Source organism: Stegostoma tigrinum, chromosome 22, assembly GCF_030684315.1.
Source record: "Stegostoma tigrinum isolate sSteTig4 chromosome 22, sSteTig4.hap1, whole genome shotgun sequence".
NCBI lineage: Eukaryota > Metazoa > Chordata > Chondrichthyes > Orectolobiformes > Stegostomatidae > Stegostoma > Stegostoma tigrinum.
The window spans coordinates 9,238,595-9,253,129 of record NC_081375.1 but is presented as its reverse complement, the minus strand read 5'-3'; the positions used below and the strand labels follow the sequence as shown (position 1 = coordinate 9,253,129).

General features: G+C 43.8%; 1 protein-coding gene across 5 annotated transcripts in view; it reads right to left on the bottom strand.

Annotated features, from left to right (window-relative positions):
- LOC125463597 (protein kinase C alpha type) overlaps positions 1–14,535 on the bottom strand; it is a 343,618-nt gene that overhangs the window by 19,995 nt on the left and 309,088 nt on the right. For all 5 annotated transcript variants that reach the window (XM_048555052.2, XM_048555055.2, XM_048555054.2 and 2 more), the window contains 3 exons: positions 7,461–7,541; positions 5,425–5,532; positions 658–798 (listed from right to left, as the gene is read on the bottom strand). In XM_048555052.2, the coding sequence (XP_048411009.1) occupies positions 658–798; positions 5,425–5,532; positions 7,461–7,541 (330 nt within the window). The remainder of the gene's footprint in view (positions 1–657; positions 799–5,424; positions 5,533–7,460; positions 7,542–14,535) is intronic.

Sequence of the window (14,535 nt, the reverse complement as noted above, 5' to 3'; positions counted from 1 at the left end):
GCTTTCTTTCCTAAACTGGGATACAAATTCCCCCTGTATAACACAGAATTTGCCACAGGCAAACATGCCAGTTAGACACACTGGATGGACATATGCTTTTCCCAACAGTTCAGTGGGCTCTGTTTCTGGGAATAATCTCCAATGTTACAGTTGCATCATTATATGTTTATAACCCTAAAACCCTGAAAAGATCTGCTAAAGAAATCCACTTTCTGCAGAAATTTTAATTCAAAAACCCTGAGGCAATGTTGTACTGGAGAGATATGTACGAAGCCTACCTCCCCACCCATACCCTCCTCTCCACCTATCTTCTCCTCTATCCATCTTCAGTCCGCCTCCCCCTCTCTCCCTATTTATTCCAGTTCCCGCTCCCCATCCCCCTCTCTGATGAAGGGTCTAGGCCCGAAACGTCAGCTTTTGTGCTCCTGAGATGCTGCTTGGCCTGCTGTGTTCATCCAACCTCACACTTTGTTATCTTAGCCTAATACTTAAGTTGTGTCTGATCTATATTTTGTTCAATTCTGCTGTCCAGGCCTAACTATTTCTTGAATCAAAGTGCTGTGTTACAATCTGAGCCCAGCTGCTTCCATGTGTGCGTACAGCCGTGATTTCCTACATGTGACATTAACTGCGCCTCCCTATTGCAGCATTACTCACCACTTTCGGCTTGAATGGAGGCTGTATCTCTCTTTGTTCCAGCTTCTCCCAGTCAATTCTCCGGAAAAAAGCATGATCTCGGATATCTCTTTCTCCCTCCAGTCCACAGCCGAGACGCTTTGCTGGGTGCTTTGTCATTAGCTGCGAAACAGAATTTGAAAAAAAAACAACTTGAGATAAAATGAACCGGGTCATTGAAGATAACTGTGCTTTGTAGAATTGCTGGGCAGGATAAAAAGCTGAAACAGCAATTTTCATCATCAAGTCGCACACTATTCAGGCTTGGAAGTATATCACAAGTCCATATTTTTGCTCGATCAATCCTGTAACATCCTACAGGGTAGCTCGGTGATGGCTCAAGGTGGCAGCTGACCACCATCTTTTCAAAGGCAGTTGGCCATTCACATTCCAGGAATTGATCGTTCAACACGCTATGTTTGCTGTCTATGCCACTGCAAGGTAGTGCAATGCCCACATGTATGCACAAATGCAGCATTGAAGTGCTGTCGATCCAAAGAACTGGAATAATGGACAAAGACATTGCCATGTGTTTGGCTACAGCAAAGAGCTGAGCTTCAGTGTTACTGGAAACAACTGACAATTCATCTCCTATTCTCCCTGTTCTTCCAAGCCCACAGTTAATTAACTCCTTAGCTGGATGCTACAATATCCAGACGGATTTGCATTTCCAAAAGCTGTGGCCCATACTTGTGGAGACTGTGTTACAGAAAATAAAACAAAAGTTAGAGATCCTTTCCGATGCTGAGAATGTGGTTACAGAATAGTGCACAAAGGCAGAATACAGAAATTGGATGTTTTTAATTGTCCAATGAAATTCCTTTTCTTAAACCTGCATCATCTCACATCAAACTTCCAGCAGGCAGCAAAGGTTTGACATTGTGGTGTTAATATTTGAGTTAAAATCCTTCCTGTATCTTTTGAGGCTTGGAGTTTTCACAAGATCTGCACTGCTGATTCGATGGAAATAAATGCTTTTAGCAGTTTGAAAGAAAAGGAAAACTGAATAGCCTGGACAGAAACAAAGGTAGATTGTGAAACCCCTAAAGGGTCAGCCATGTGTGCCTGACTGACCCCTGAAACCATCTGCATGTGGTCAGAGATCCTGTCGTGGCTGAGTGACATAATGGGGGCCAGCTGTACACGAGTACTCTGGTGGTCAGTGTCAACATTGGGAATGTGCACTCAAAAAAATATCCACAAGGCCACCATGGCCACTGGTACACTCAGTCTGTGATATCAACTGACTGTGACACACCACAGAGAGCATTTATGTGCTGCTAACAAACTGGAATATCCCACTGCCCGCCCAGACAGTGTCTGCCCAATTGGTCTCTTCAGCCATTGCCCCTGCCCTACTGCCCTATTGCCTGCTCCTCTCCACTCAGAGATGGGTCCTTCCTCAAACTGGGAGGCTGTTCCCGGAGGGGGCCAGATCTGCAGTTCTCTCAAACTGAGCCTCCCTTTCCTGTCAGGAAAAAAAAATCAGGCAGAAAATGAACAAAAAATTGCAATTAAAAATATTATTCTGCAAGTCTTTCTTTAAAATAAAAGTTTGTGTAATTCTCATGATGTTGACTTTCTTCACTGTTAATTACAGCATCAAGCTGCCATATTTGGCAAATAAAGAGGTTGCCACTTTCACATGACAGTGAGTAGACTGCAGCATGCGAACACTTTGTCTGAAATTTCTTTATCTGCTACTTTAATGGATGAATCACCCTGCTCATGGGAATGGATTAAAACCTCCACTAAAGCAACACACAAAAGAATTTTACACACACTGAACATATTTATACATTGGCACTGCTTGGTGTAAGTTCATGTTCCCTGTTTTCCAAAGGGAGTATTTTTAAAACGTAATATCTCTGTTATGAAGGTTCGTAATATGTTATTATGATTCGAGAAATTAGATTCTAAAGTCAATAAAAACTGAATTTAGACTTCCAGTGTTTCTTAAGGTCAGAAAGTCATTTTAAGTAATAAGTTCAAAAACAGAATTTACAAGCAGTCATTCAATTTCAGGGATTCAGATTTCAGCTACATGACCAGCATGTTGCTTGGCAAGGTAATTGTTAGGAAGCAGTTTGTTCAGAGAAAATTCCTAAATTAGCAGTCTCCAAGCAGTCGGGGTACAGGGAGAGTTGCTGAGTTGCCTAGAAGTCATTGGAAAAGCAGCACTCCAGAAGAAATATTTGACAAGCCTGTTGGAAACATGAGTTTAGGGAACACATGTTAAATAATAAGTGAGCTGAGTTAGCAGTTTATTTTAAGGGTGTCGAGGGAAGACATTAGGTAATGGAAACAACACCCAGTGGATGTACGACAGAAGTTTGTCGAAAGGGAACTGATTACAGCTGTGCCAGCTGAATAGGAAACTTTTGCAGAAGTTGAGGGCGAGTTTTCACTGAGGTTTGAGTGGCTGTATGGTTATTGCTGGGATAAAAGAGATGAATTTTTTAACGATATTTGTAATGAGATTATACAAGAAGCAATGGAATTGTTTAATATACTTTTGTTTCTTGTTTGTTTTGTGCAGTAAACTTTTATGATTTGTTTAATGAGTATATTGACAGCCTCTTATTAGCACCCGATTTCCATAGTAAACAAAAAGAAAAATAAAACGAATGGCGTATAAAGCCAGGTTTCACACTTGGATTTGACTTGTCCAGAATTATCCTCAGCTGGGATCATAACAATTGCAAGCATTTGAACAACATATTGTTAACAAGGCCACATTGCAATTTTCAAGTTTTGCTTCCATCTTCATCAGGCAGAGGGGAGCTGTAGTCACATCAGGCAGAAAGACGATTCAAGTTTACAAAATTGGGGATGCATCATCAAACATGGCACTGCCATTTTTAATGTTCCAGGCCATACGCGTTAAAGACAACTTATGATGATTAAAATTAACTGATGATTTAAATCAGCTTCTGCCAGTGTAACTGGGGACCTGGCTGCAATTTAATCGGTGAACAGCCAGGTTTCCATAGCGCCTGAAAACTTGGAAGTTTAAAAAAGACAAGGTGGAAACTGCCAGTTCCACAAGGTCACCCCCTACCCAGCATTCCTTGTAGGCCAGGAGAAGCAGGACGGCTTTACTCAGGCCCTCAGGTTAACGTTCAGCATCCCCTCTTACCCTTTGCACTTTGGTGAGCCTCACCCTCCAGTCCCGATGGTTCTCTCCCTGTCCTACACTCTCCCTTTCCTTTTGCAAATCCCTCCTCGACAGCAATCCCCACCCAATTTCTCACTCCTGTTCGATTCCCGCTCACTCACAACCACTGGCCCCACATCCAACAAGTCTCAAGCTCCTTTTTCTACAACATTGCCAAGGTGAATATATGAACGTCTCCTTTGTGACGATGCTGGCTTTGCTGCTGGGCAGTTTGTTGGCCCTACAATTTAGTCAGCTGACGATCAGGAATGAAAAGAAACAATGCTAACATCATGCTGTTAAAGGCAGCACGAGAGTTGAGCCACTAGCCTTACCAGATTTTCTCTGTGTTCCTTTGCCCCCTTCACTCCCGAGTTAGAATTCACACCCACCGTCTATTCCTGATGGTGTGGTTAAAGTCTTCTTTCAAGTGCTGCCTATTAAGGGTCAGGAATTAAATGTGAAACGCCACAAACATGAGACAGGAATCTAGAGTTCTAGGACCAGGCAAAAGCAAAATATTGCCACGGTTGGAAATTTGAAATGCAAATGGAAAATAAAAACTGGCAAATCCCCATGGATGTGTGGAGTGGGGAACTCAGGTAACAGGCTGGAGGCCAGTGATCAAGGCAAGTGGGCACTTTAAAACAAGTATCAGAGATATCAGGAACTGCAGATGCTGGAGAATCCAAGATAACAGAGTGTGGAGCTGGATGAACACAGCAGGCCAAGCAGCATCTTAGGAGCAGGAAAGCTGACTTTTCGGGCCGAGACTCTTCATCAGAGAGGGGGAGGGGAAGAGGGTTCTGAAATAAATAGGGAGAGAAGGGGAGGTGGATCAAAGACGGATAGAGGAGAAGATAGGTGGAGAGGAGACAGGCAAGTTAAAGGGGCGGGGATGGAGCCAGTGGGTGTAGATGGGGAGGAAGGGAGGGGATAGGTCAGTCCAGGGAGGACAGACAGGTCAAGGGGGTGGGATGAGGTTAGTAGATAGGAGATGGAGGTGCGGCTTGAGGCGGGAGGAGGGGATAGGTGAGAGGAAGAACAGGTTAGGGAGGTGGGGACGAGTTCGGCTGGTTTTGGGATGCAGTAGGGGGAGGGGAGATTTTGAAGCTTGTGAAATCCACATTGATACCATTGGGCTGCAGGGTTCCCAAGCGGAATATGAGTTGCTGTTCCTGCAACCTCCCTCCCTATTTATTTCAGAGCCCTCTTCCCCTCCCCCATTTCTGATGAAGGGTCTAGGCCCGAAGCGTCCGCTTTCCTGCTGCTGTGATGCTGCTTGGCCTGCTGTGCTCATCCAGCTCCACACCTTGATATCTCTACTTTAAAACAAGTGCATTGCGGCTGCTTCAAATGAAACTTCAGATGAAAGGCTGACCTCAAGGGAAAGCTTATGATGAGAGATCAAAACTTCTAAGGAATTGGGTAACATTGTTGGTAGTCCCCATTACAGTGAAATTCTTGTACGAACCGAGAATCAGCATGAAAGCTCCCAACCATGTTTGTCTGTAACGTTACTTAAAGGAATAATTATTAATCTTTCATAACATGAAATGTTCAGATGTCACGACAGCAGACTGATGTCTTACCCCCTTGCAGATTAAGACAGCCTCCTTTGTCATTGATTTGGGATATGATACATTATGCTCCATTATAGACTGGAAAAGCTCATCCTCGTCTTCGCCGTCAAATGGAGGCTGTCAGAATAAACAAACAAGCCACCAATAGCATGAGGTAAAGCTTCAACACAACTGTCAGCAAACCTGAAGGCCAATTCGCAGCTTTATATTCCACTGATATTTATGCTGCCTTGACATTATTTTACATGGAGATTTCAGAAGTAGAATTGTTAATTTTTGTCCTTCTTTTCCTCACAAGGCTACATGATCCTCCAAATCCAGCAACAAGAAAGGCTACCCAACACAGACCCCTCTCCCAAGTCAACATAATCAACAGCAAGGCTAATTCTCCTCCTTACTTTGTTCCACTTCAGGAGCTGAAACTTTCGTCACAGTTTTAATAGCATGTTGCCAAACTAGTCTAATGTCCTGCTGGAGGCCAACTGTAACTCCAGGATCTTACCCTCACTGTGAGTCAGGGATGGAGGTGCAGGATTATGATTTGCTCTGTGGAGAGGTCTTGAGATCCCAGTTGTGAGATCAAGAGGAGAGGGGCCGTACAAACGCTTCACAGGTGGACCCAAACACCTTAGAGAAGATCAAACATTCCTGCCAGTTCCCAACAGTCTCTGACTAGTTACTGATCACAATGGACCAGGCTCATCCATGAAGACACTAACCACATTGAGAGACTCCACTGGGCACAGCTGGAAGCACAATGGAGGTGTCAGAGAAAGTTCAAGACATTCAAAAATTCAAACAATTCATCTGCTCAGTCCTTCCAACAATGCATGGCTGAATCAGCATTGGACTCATTAACCATCTCAGACCCCACTGATTTGGACAGCTAACAAGTCAGCATCAATCCCAAAGGATGGCTGCAGACACCGCAAGTATCAGTCTGCACTCTTGCTTTCTCTTTCCAGGCACTGTTTTCTTTTTCCTTGAATGCTTCTTAACTTGCCCATTTTACATATATTCAGACTTTAGACTGACCATGTTCCAGTTGCCCTCCACTATCTGGGTGATTTTTATATGACGTCCTGCTATTTACCTTAAATCTACAGCCCTCGTTACTGATCTAAGGGGAAAGCATTTTTTCTATCCCGAAATTAGGTCCTCCCCCTGCCTTCTCTGCTTTAAGGAGATCAATCCCAGCCTACCTAGTTTCTCTTCATAGCTGAAATGCTCCAGCACAGGCAACGTTGTCAAGAAATTCCTCTGCATCAATCACATTCTTCCTACAATATTCCAACCAGAAGTGCATACAGTATTCCAGCAGTAGCCTTATATAGTTTACACAACTCCATTCTCGATTGAAGGCATTACACTGGCATTTTACATTTCTCTAGGAATTTCCTGGAATCCAAGGATTCCTGGAGATCCTTACAGAGTAGATTTTAACAGGATATTTGCTCACGGGTCCCTGGAAGATTACTACCAGTGCATCCACTGTCTGTGTAGCTATGTCCTTTCATATCCTAGGATGCAATCCATCTGGGCCAGAAGACTTATCTGCTTTTAGGCCTATTGGCTACGCTAGTTCTTTTTCTCTAGTGATGACTATGATGCTTATTTCCTCCACACCTCCTTTCTGACCCTTCGATTATTTATGGGTTTGAAATGCTAAAAGTATCTACACCTGTGTAAACTGAGACAAAGTATTTATTCAACTCATCTGCTATTTCCTGGTTCCCCAGGATCATTGTCCAAGGATCTTCTGTTCACTTTGGCTTCGCTCTTTTTTATTTCTACAAGCTCTTACTGGGCCTTTTATATTACTTGCCAATTTACCTCCAAATTTTTTTTCCTACTTTTTCTTTGGTCAGATGATGTAATCAGTTTTTTTCAGGAACAGGCATTTTACTGAATAATAAAACATTTTTAAAATGGAGTAAACAACCTAATTCTTCCCTTTGAGGTCACTCAGCTCTGAAATTCTTCAGTCACTTTCTGCAGAGCATGAAAATCTTACCATTCAAAGCCTCTCTTCAAAGATTTCTTACCTGTCCGGCTAACATTTCATAAAGTAGTACTCCATACGCCCACCAATCCACTGATTTTCCATATGGCTGATAAGCAATAATCTGAAAGACATGACAAACATCCAAAATATGAGGGAAAGGACAGGAATAAAAACCGCAAGCACGTCTTGAGAAGAACATTTAGTTGTCCTGCTATTCCAACGTAGTTTTTTTTAGAAAAAATATACTTTCACATCAAGTACCACAACTCCTTCAATGTGAACAGGTAGGTGGCAGGAGGCAAAGATGTATTTCCTGACATTCACCTTTTCAGGTAAAGCTGGCAGTCGTGCTCCCAAGTAGGAAGGGAATGCACTCTAATAAGGGAGATTGGGTGATCAGGCAGTTTACTGCCTGCTTTCCCAGCAAATCCACGGATCAAAATTGCTCAGCTTTGACTCAAGGTCTTTACTGAGTCGAATTTAGCAGGATATTTGCTCACGGGTTCATTACCAATGCATCACATTACGACAGGTTTAATGGAGCAAACCTAGAGCGATGGTTTAACACCCCCATTTCTGAAGAAGGGTCCTGACCCGAAACGTCAATTTTCCTGCTCCTCTTGTGCTGCCTGGCCTGCTGTCTTCCTCCAGCTCCACACTGTGTTATCACTTACCTTTCAGATGTTGTCCACAAAATTCCAGGCAATGGTACCTGAAGTTCCTTCCTATCGATTACTTTTTCACACCTAATCAGAATACTCCTATTGTGCTCACAGAAACTCCTCCATATGATTTAAAAATCAAGTGATATCATCTAGTTTATAAATGGTAGGTTTAAAATTGCAATTAAATCTTGAAGACAATACAAACTGGAGCTAGCCACTGGTCTTCTCTCCTTTAAAAATATTATGTTTTTATTTTTTTTCTGCCAAGTGGATAATTTCACATTTGCCAATATTATATTCCATCTGCCACCTCTAATCCAGTATATAAATCTGGTAAGTGTATATTACAGTACGTGTTAAAGTCTATATTCCTTATTTCGTTGGCACCTTCTCACGTATGATTTTTCACACTAACTATTTTATCATCAGCCAAATTGGATGCACTATAATTGGTTTTTGAAGAATGTTGAAAATTCAGCTCTCGTTCACTATGATTGTAGCTCGGATATTTCACTGCTTTACTTCCTTGATTTGACAGTATAAACTTTGGATTAATTTGTGATTGCGGTACTAGATTTCAGAAAGAGACAGGAGGTATCATCTGTTGCAGGTTATATAAAACACCCCTCCCCAGTAAGAATACCTCCCCATAATATTCATACTTTTCTCCTCAGGTGACTCTCAAGGGGCAGGGGTAGGGGTGGGGAGGGGATCCCGGTGAATGCAAACAACTGGAAAGAACGTAGTCTCAGAGTCATTCAGATCGGAAACAGACTCTCTAGTCCAACCAGTCCACACTGAACATAATCCCAAACTAAACTGTAAAATACCTTCCAAATTCCTATACTCAATGCCTTAATTGATGAAGGCCAACATGCTAAATGCCTTCTTCATCAACCTGTCTAGCTGTGATGCTGCTTTCAATGAACTATGCATTTGTACTCCTCAGTGCCTCTGTTTCACAACACTCCCCTGGACCTTACCATTTACTGTATAACTTTGCAACATCTCATACTTATTGTATTGAATTGCATTTGCCAATCTTCAGCCCACTCCCCTGTCTTATCAAGATCCCTCTGTAATTTTTGATAACCTTCTTCGTTATCAATGATACTTTGTAACTTTGTATCATCCACAAACTTGCTAATCATGCCTTATGCATTCAGATCCAGATCATTTATATAAATAAATGTGACTTGTGTCCAAGGTGGAACTGGGGTTAAGAGATTAGAAAAGACAGTGGGACCCAGATCATTTGATATTCTGTCTGTTTATGGTGCTACCAGATGTTCTAATGGAGTAAGACATTTGTTGGGGAATTTGGAGTAAGACATATGTTGGGGAATTTCCCATCCTGCTTTTCCTAGATCTGAGAATGTGGCCAGGACAGAGTGTCGGAGGGTTACCACACAAATGAGTCTGTTGGTGCTTTGCACATCTTGATGGTGCCCCTACTGGCTGGGAGCCAGGAAAGGCTACGGTGGTCCCATCAGCAAAGATGATCAACCGGAATGTGTGCCACAAGTTATTTCCTTGGTTTCATCTGCATTGCCTCCATTTGAAGCTAAACAATGTTGAAGATCGCAATTATCTTTGACCTGGGAATGGACTTTGGGATCTCTGCCTTAACAGCCGCGAAATGTTCTGCCTTACAAAGCCTCACACGGCTGGGTGATACTGAGATGCTTCCACAAGTTTGGCAGTTCACCCCAAACACACTAATGACCCCATTCCTGTAACCTGGGACAGGGTCCATATCTTTGGGAGCCAATGGGCTCTAGGGTCTAATCTGCTGACAGGACGGACCGATGGGGATTTTGGCCACGATGCCATCAGTGACTGTGCCTGGCTCAGTTTGCCAACTATCCGAAGGAAAAGGCCCAGAGTTGTTGAAACAGGTAGCCTTAAGCCAATCACAGCTCTGTAACATTAACATCTTTACGGACCTCTGGTGCTGCTGGTTGAGCGAGTGCCCAAGAGAAGGGCAGTAACCTGCCTCTGTTGGCAGCTACACTCATCTGTGTAAAAGCGCCTCAAGACTTATCCCACTACATTGCGGATTTCTATATTCAGGCATTAGGTGCCGGAATGCTGGCTCACAGATTAGTCATTCTCTGCCACCTTCCTATAAATAGAGACATTGTGCTGGTGTAAGATGTACAAACATTTGGCCAACTGTCTTTTTCTTTCTTCAACTGGAATCTATTTAATTGAAAAAAATGTTTATCATGAATAGACCAAACTTTGGGACAGCGTTCTCATGCATGAATCTTCTGTTGATAAAGTCTTTTGAGTCCATTTCAGTCTGCTCCACTTTTCTGAAGAAGGTCCCAATTCAAAACATCAGCTTTTCTGCTCGTCTGATGCTGCCCAGCCTGCTGTGTTCCTCCAGCTCCACACTGTGTTATCTCTGACTCCAGCATCAGCAGGTCTTACTGTCTCTGCTCCACTCCAAGGATGTTTGTGGACGTAGAATGAAGGCCTGAAAATAAAATGGCGACACTTCCTTTGGGCTGACGGGTACCACCACCATGAACTGGGTGCTTGGCAACAGGCACCACTGGGGTGAGCGACAACCTGCAACGATGCACAGTGGTCTCCTGTGGCAGACCCTGGCTGTCAAGGATTGGCCTCTTCACCCACTGGCAAAGCGGTGCCCCCTGAAGACATCACGTTGGAAGCGGATGATTTGCTGTGTTCCTTTCATCCTTTGTAGATGGTAGGAGGCTGTACACAGTGAGATACAGCCAGACCGGACTCCAACTTCTCCAATCATCCAGAATAGAGAGCGCACACCTTGGTCACACAGCATTGAGCATCAATGATGATGAGTGACTTGCACTGTATGTCGACACTGAAAGTTTACAGTATGCTTTTGCGAGTTTCTATGAGATTTAGAGAAATTGTCCTGACTTACAATCACTTACGGGGAGGGGGAAGGACACGTCTGTTGTAAAGAGTGCAGAGGATAGTCATTCTTTCTTCATGTTATACATTCTTTCAATTTACACTCAAGGATCAGCAAGCATTTAGTAACAGGAACAGGAAACCCCACAAACCTGTCCCGACATTCATGCAGATCATAGCTAATCTGTTCCTCAAACCCTCCCTGTCCCCCAAAGGAAGTATCTCCTTTCCAACCACCTATTCACCAAAACCCATTCCCCTCACCCCGCTCCCTCCTCGCGGACGCCAACGTTTCCAGTCAATACCCAAGTCTACCGCAATGGTTTCCATTGGGCCTTCTTTGTCAGAGCTGAGTACTGCGTCCTCCCACTGGAGGGTGCAGGTTCCCACTTGCTGCACTTCAGCCTGCCCACTGTGCGTCATTGGGATTGCCCAACATAAACTTGTTTGTCTGAATCTTGAAAAATTAATGTACCCAAAATTCTCAAACCTTCTAGTGAAAGTTCCACCGATTCATTGCATGAAAAATGTTTTGAAATTTCATTGCTAAACAGCCTAGCTCCAATGCTAAGACTGAAGTGGAATTGCCCCACCAGATAAAACAGGATTTCCGTCTGGAACCTAACAAATCCTTTCCACACTTCAAATGCCTTGATTACATGCCTTCGCCCGATGAAACTCGAGGGAATACAAATCTTGTTTCTGTAACGGGTGCTCAAGGACGAACCTATTCGGCCTTGTACTAAGAGATAACAAGGCGTAGAGCTGGACGAACACAGCAGGCCCAGCAGCATTAGAGGAGCAGGAAAGCTGATGATTCGGGCCTAGACCCTTCTTCAGAAATCATATCAGGCCTTGTATTAGTTTAGACACTATAATCTTCTGAGGCCTATATGGAATTTCTGAGGCTTAGGGGCAAAATTCAATGTTTGCTGAACCAGTCGCCCTCTCTCCGTCTCTCTACACCCCACCCCCTTCTGAACTTGTCCTTCTTTTTCTCTCTGTCTGTCTGTTCCTCTGTCTTTCTATTTTCCTCCCTCTCTGTCTTTCTTTTTCTCTCCGTGTCTCTTTCTCTGTCTGTCTCTCTCATCCCTTTCTCTTTTTCTGTCTGTGTCTGTCTCTCCCTTTGACTCTGTCTCTCTTTCTCCCTTTCCCAAGCCACTGAAAGGAAAGTACATGGGCAGCCAATGGACTGCGTACAGTCATCCTGCAGCCATTACACGCAGTGGGCAGGCTGAAGTGCAGCAAGTGGGAACCTGCACCTTCCAGTGGGAGGAAGCAGTATTGAGCTCTGACGAAGAAGGCCCAATGGAAACCATTGAGGCAGACTTGGGTATTGACTGGAAACGTTGGCGTTGGTAAGGAGGGAGCAGGGTGAGGGGAGAAGGTTTTGGTAAGTAGGTGGGTGGAAAGGAGATACTTCCTTTAGTGGCAGGGAGGAGTCCTGACTCCTAAACCCCTGAAGATAGTCTTCCCTCCTTCCTGCTCTTTTCAAAATGTTTAAATGATAGGTCACTTGAACCCAAATACCCATGGCAACAGTATAATGGCAAGGATGAAGGATGATTCAAGTCAATTGTCCTGTGAACGAGTCTAGTGAGGCAGCAGGGGGAGGATAAAACTGCTGCAGTGCAGTCATGGCATCTCTAATTTTGGGTCAAGAGCCCTGAGCTCAATTCTTCACCTATTTCAGAGATGTGTCAATTATACCTCTGAACAGATTGAAGGAAAAGGGAACTGTTATTGCTGACTTCAATGCAGCAGACGGCCTGCTGATTTCACTCCCCTCCCAGTGTGGGTGAGCATCGGAGTGGGGCAGAAGGGTGAGGGCTAGGCACTCAAACCATTATGCACCCACTCACCACCATGAGTTGGTGGGGATTAGTGTAAAGTCCAGCCTTCACTATCTAAATCCAAGTGCTGTGATAAACCACACTTCGTAGAACCAAAGTATCATCATTTCTTGAATTCTAGCTGCATTCAAATAAAATGCACCTTTCCATTTACATTTTTATTGTTACTGACTGCCCCTGCACAGTGTCTCGTAGTGACTCCTCTAAACAGACAACCAGACTCCTTTCAACAACTTTAGTCTTATATAATTACAAAAATAATAGCACTAATAAATTCTGCTCTAATTCAATTAAGAGCTGCGATGAGGAATATATTAAAGGCCAATGCAATTAACCTCAACCAAAAATTAACAGATAAAATCAGTTTGTATAAAATCGTTGACTTTGTGCCTCCCAGCATAGGTGCCCCACCTTCACAAAGATCACAAATATTTTCTTAACAGATCTGTGAAAATGATGCAAAGCCTCAGGAATGGCTGTGGCAGAGTGAACCAGAAGCTGTGAAGCAAAACAGTGCAGTAGTTACCAGAAGAATAAAGCAAGGCTACTTAGATATCACCGGGAGGAAAAAAAAATGCTACTCTCTTCACCGATGCTGTCAGACCTGCTGAGTTTCTCCAGCACTGTTTTTAGTTCCCATTAATTTGTCACGGAATGCGTGAGCAGTGGTGACCAAATGTATGACATTCAGCAAGTTAGCAAGTTCAGGGAAGCACAGGCAGTGTAAACATTGATATCTGTGACTGCCATGAAGTGCAATTAATGAAAGTTGATGGATCCAAGTATTTATTCCACACGGGTAACCTCACATGATCCAGGAAAAGACTGCTCAATAATTATTTTTACAGCTACAACCCCACAGAGAATTGTAAGTGCTTATTTAAACTACTGACCTACAGGGGAAGTAACACATGTCTTGAAAGCATCTTAATTAAATGAGGTAGTAGGAACTGCCGATGCTGGAGAATCCGAGATAACAAAGTGTGAGCATCTTAGGAGCACAAAAGCTGACAATTCAGGCCGAGACCCTTCATCAGAAATGTCAGCTTTTGTGCTCCTAAGATGCTGCTTGGCCTGCTGTGTTCATCCAGCCCCACACTTTGTTATCAAATGAGATGGTGTTCAGATCAGATGTGGAGTTGATCTAGTATTTTATTATTCATAGCAGCTCCTTTAAGGGCACTTGAGACACAGTGATAATGTGGTCTCCTCTGTACCAGGAGGTCTGAGTTCAAGTCCTGCCCACCCTGTGTCATACAATGTCCCAACATTTTGCTAAAATATCTGAAAGCAACTCTTATGATTAGATTCCCTACAGTGTGGAAACAGGCCCTTTGGCCCAACAAGTCCACACCGCCCCTTGCAGCATCCCACCCAGAACAATCCCCCAATAACACACACACTCCTGAACACTACGGGCAATTTAGCATGGCCAATCCACCTAACCTGCACATCTTTGGACTGTGGGAGGAAACTGGAGCACCCAGAGGAAACCCACGCAGACACGGGGAGAATGTGCAAACTCCACACAGACAGTCGCCTGAAGCTGGAACTGAACCCGGGTCCCTGGCGTTGTGAGGCTGCAGTGCTAACCACTGAGCCACTGTGCCACCCCAATGTGTAAATGGTGCTGCTCAACTGACTTTAGGGTTCCTACCCTCACCACCATGGGAAGGAGAATGAAAAACAC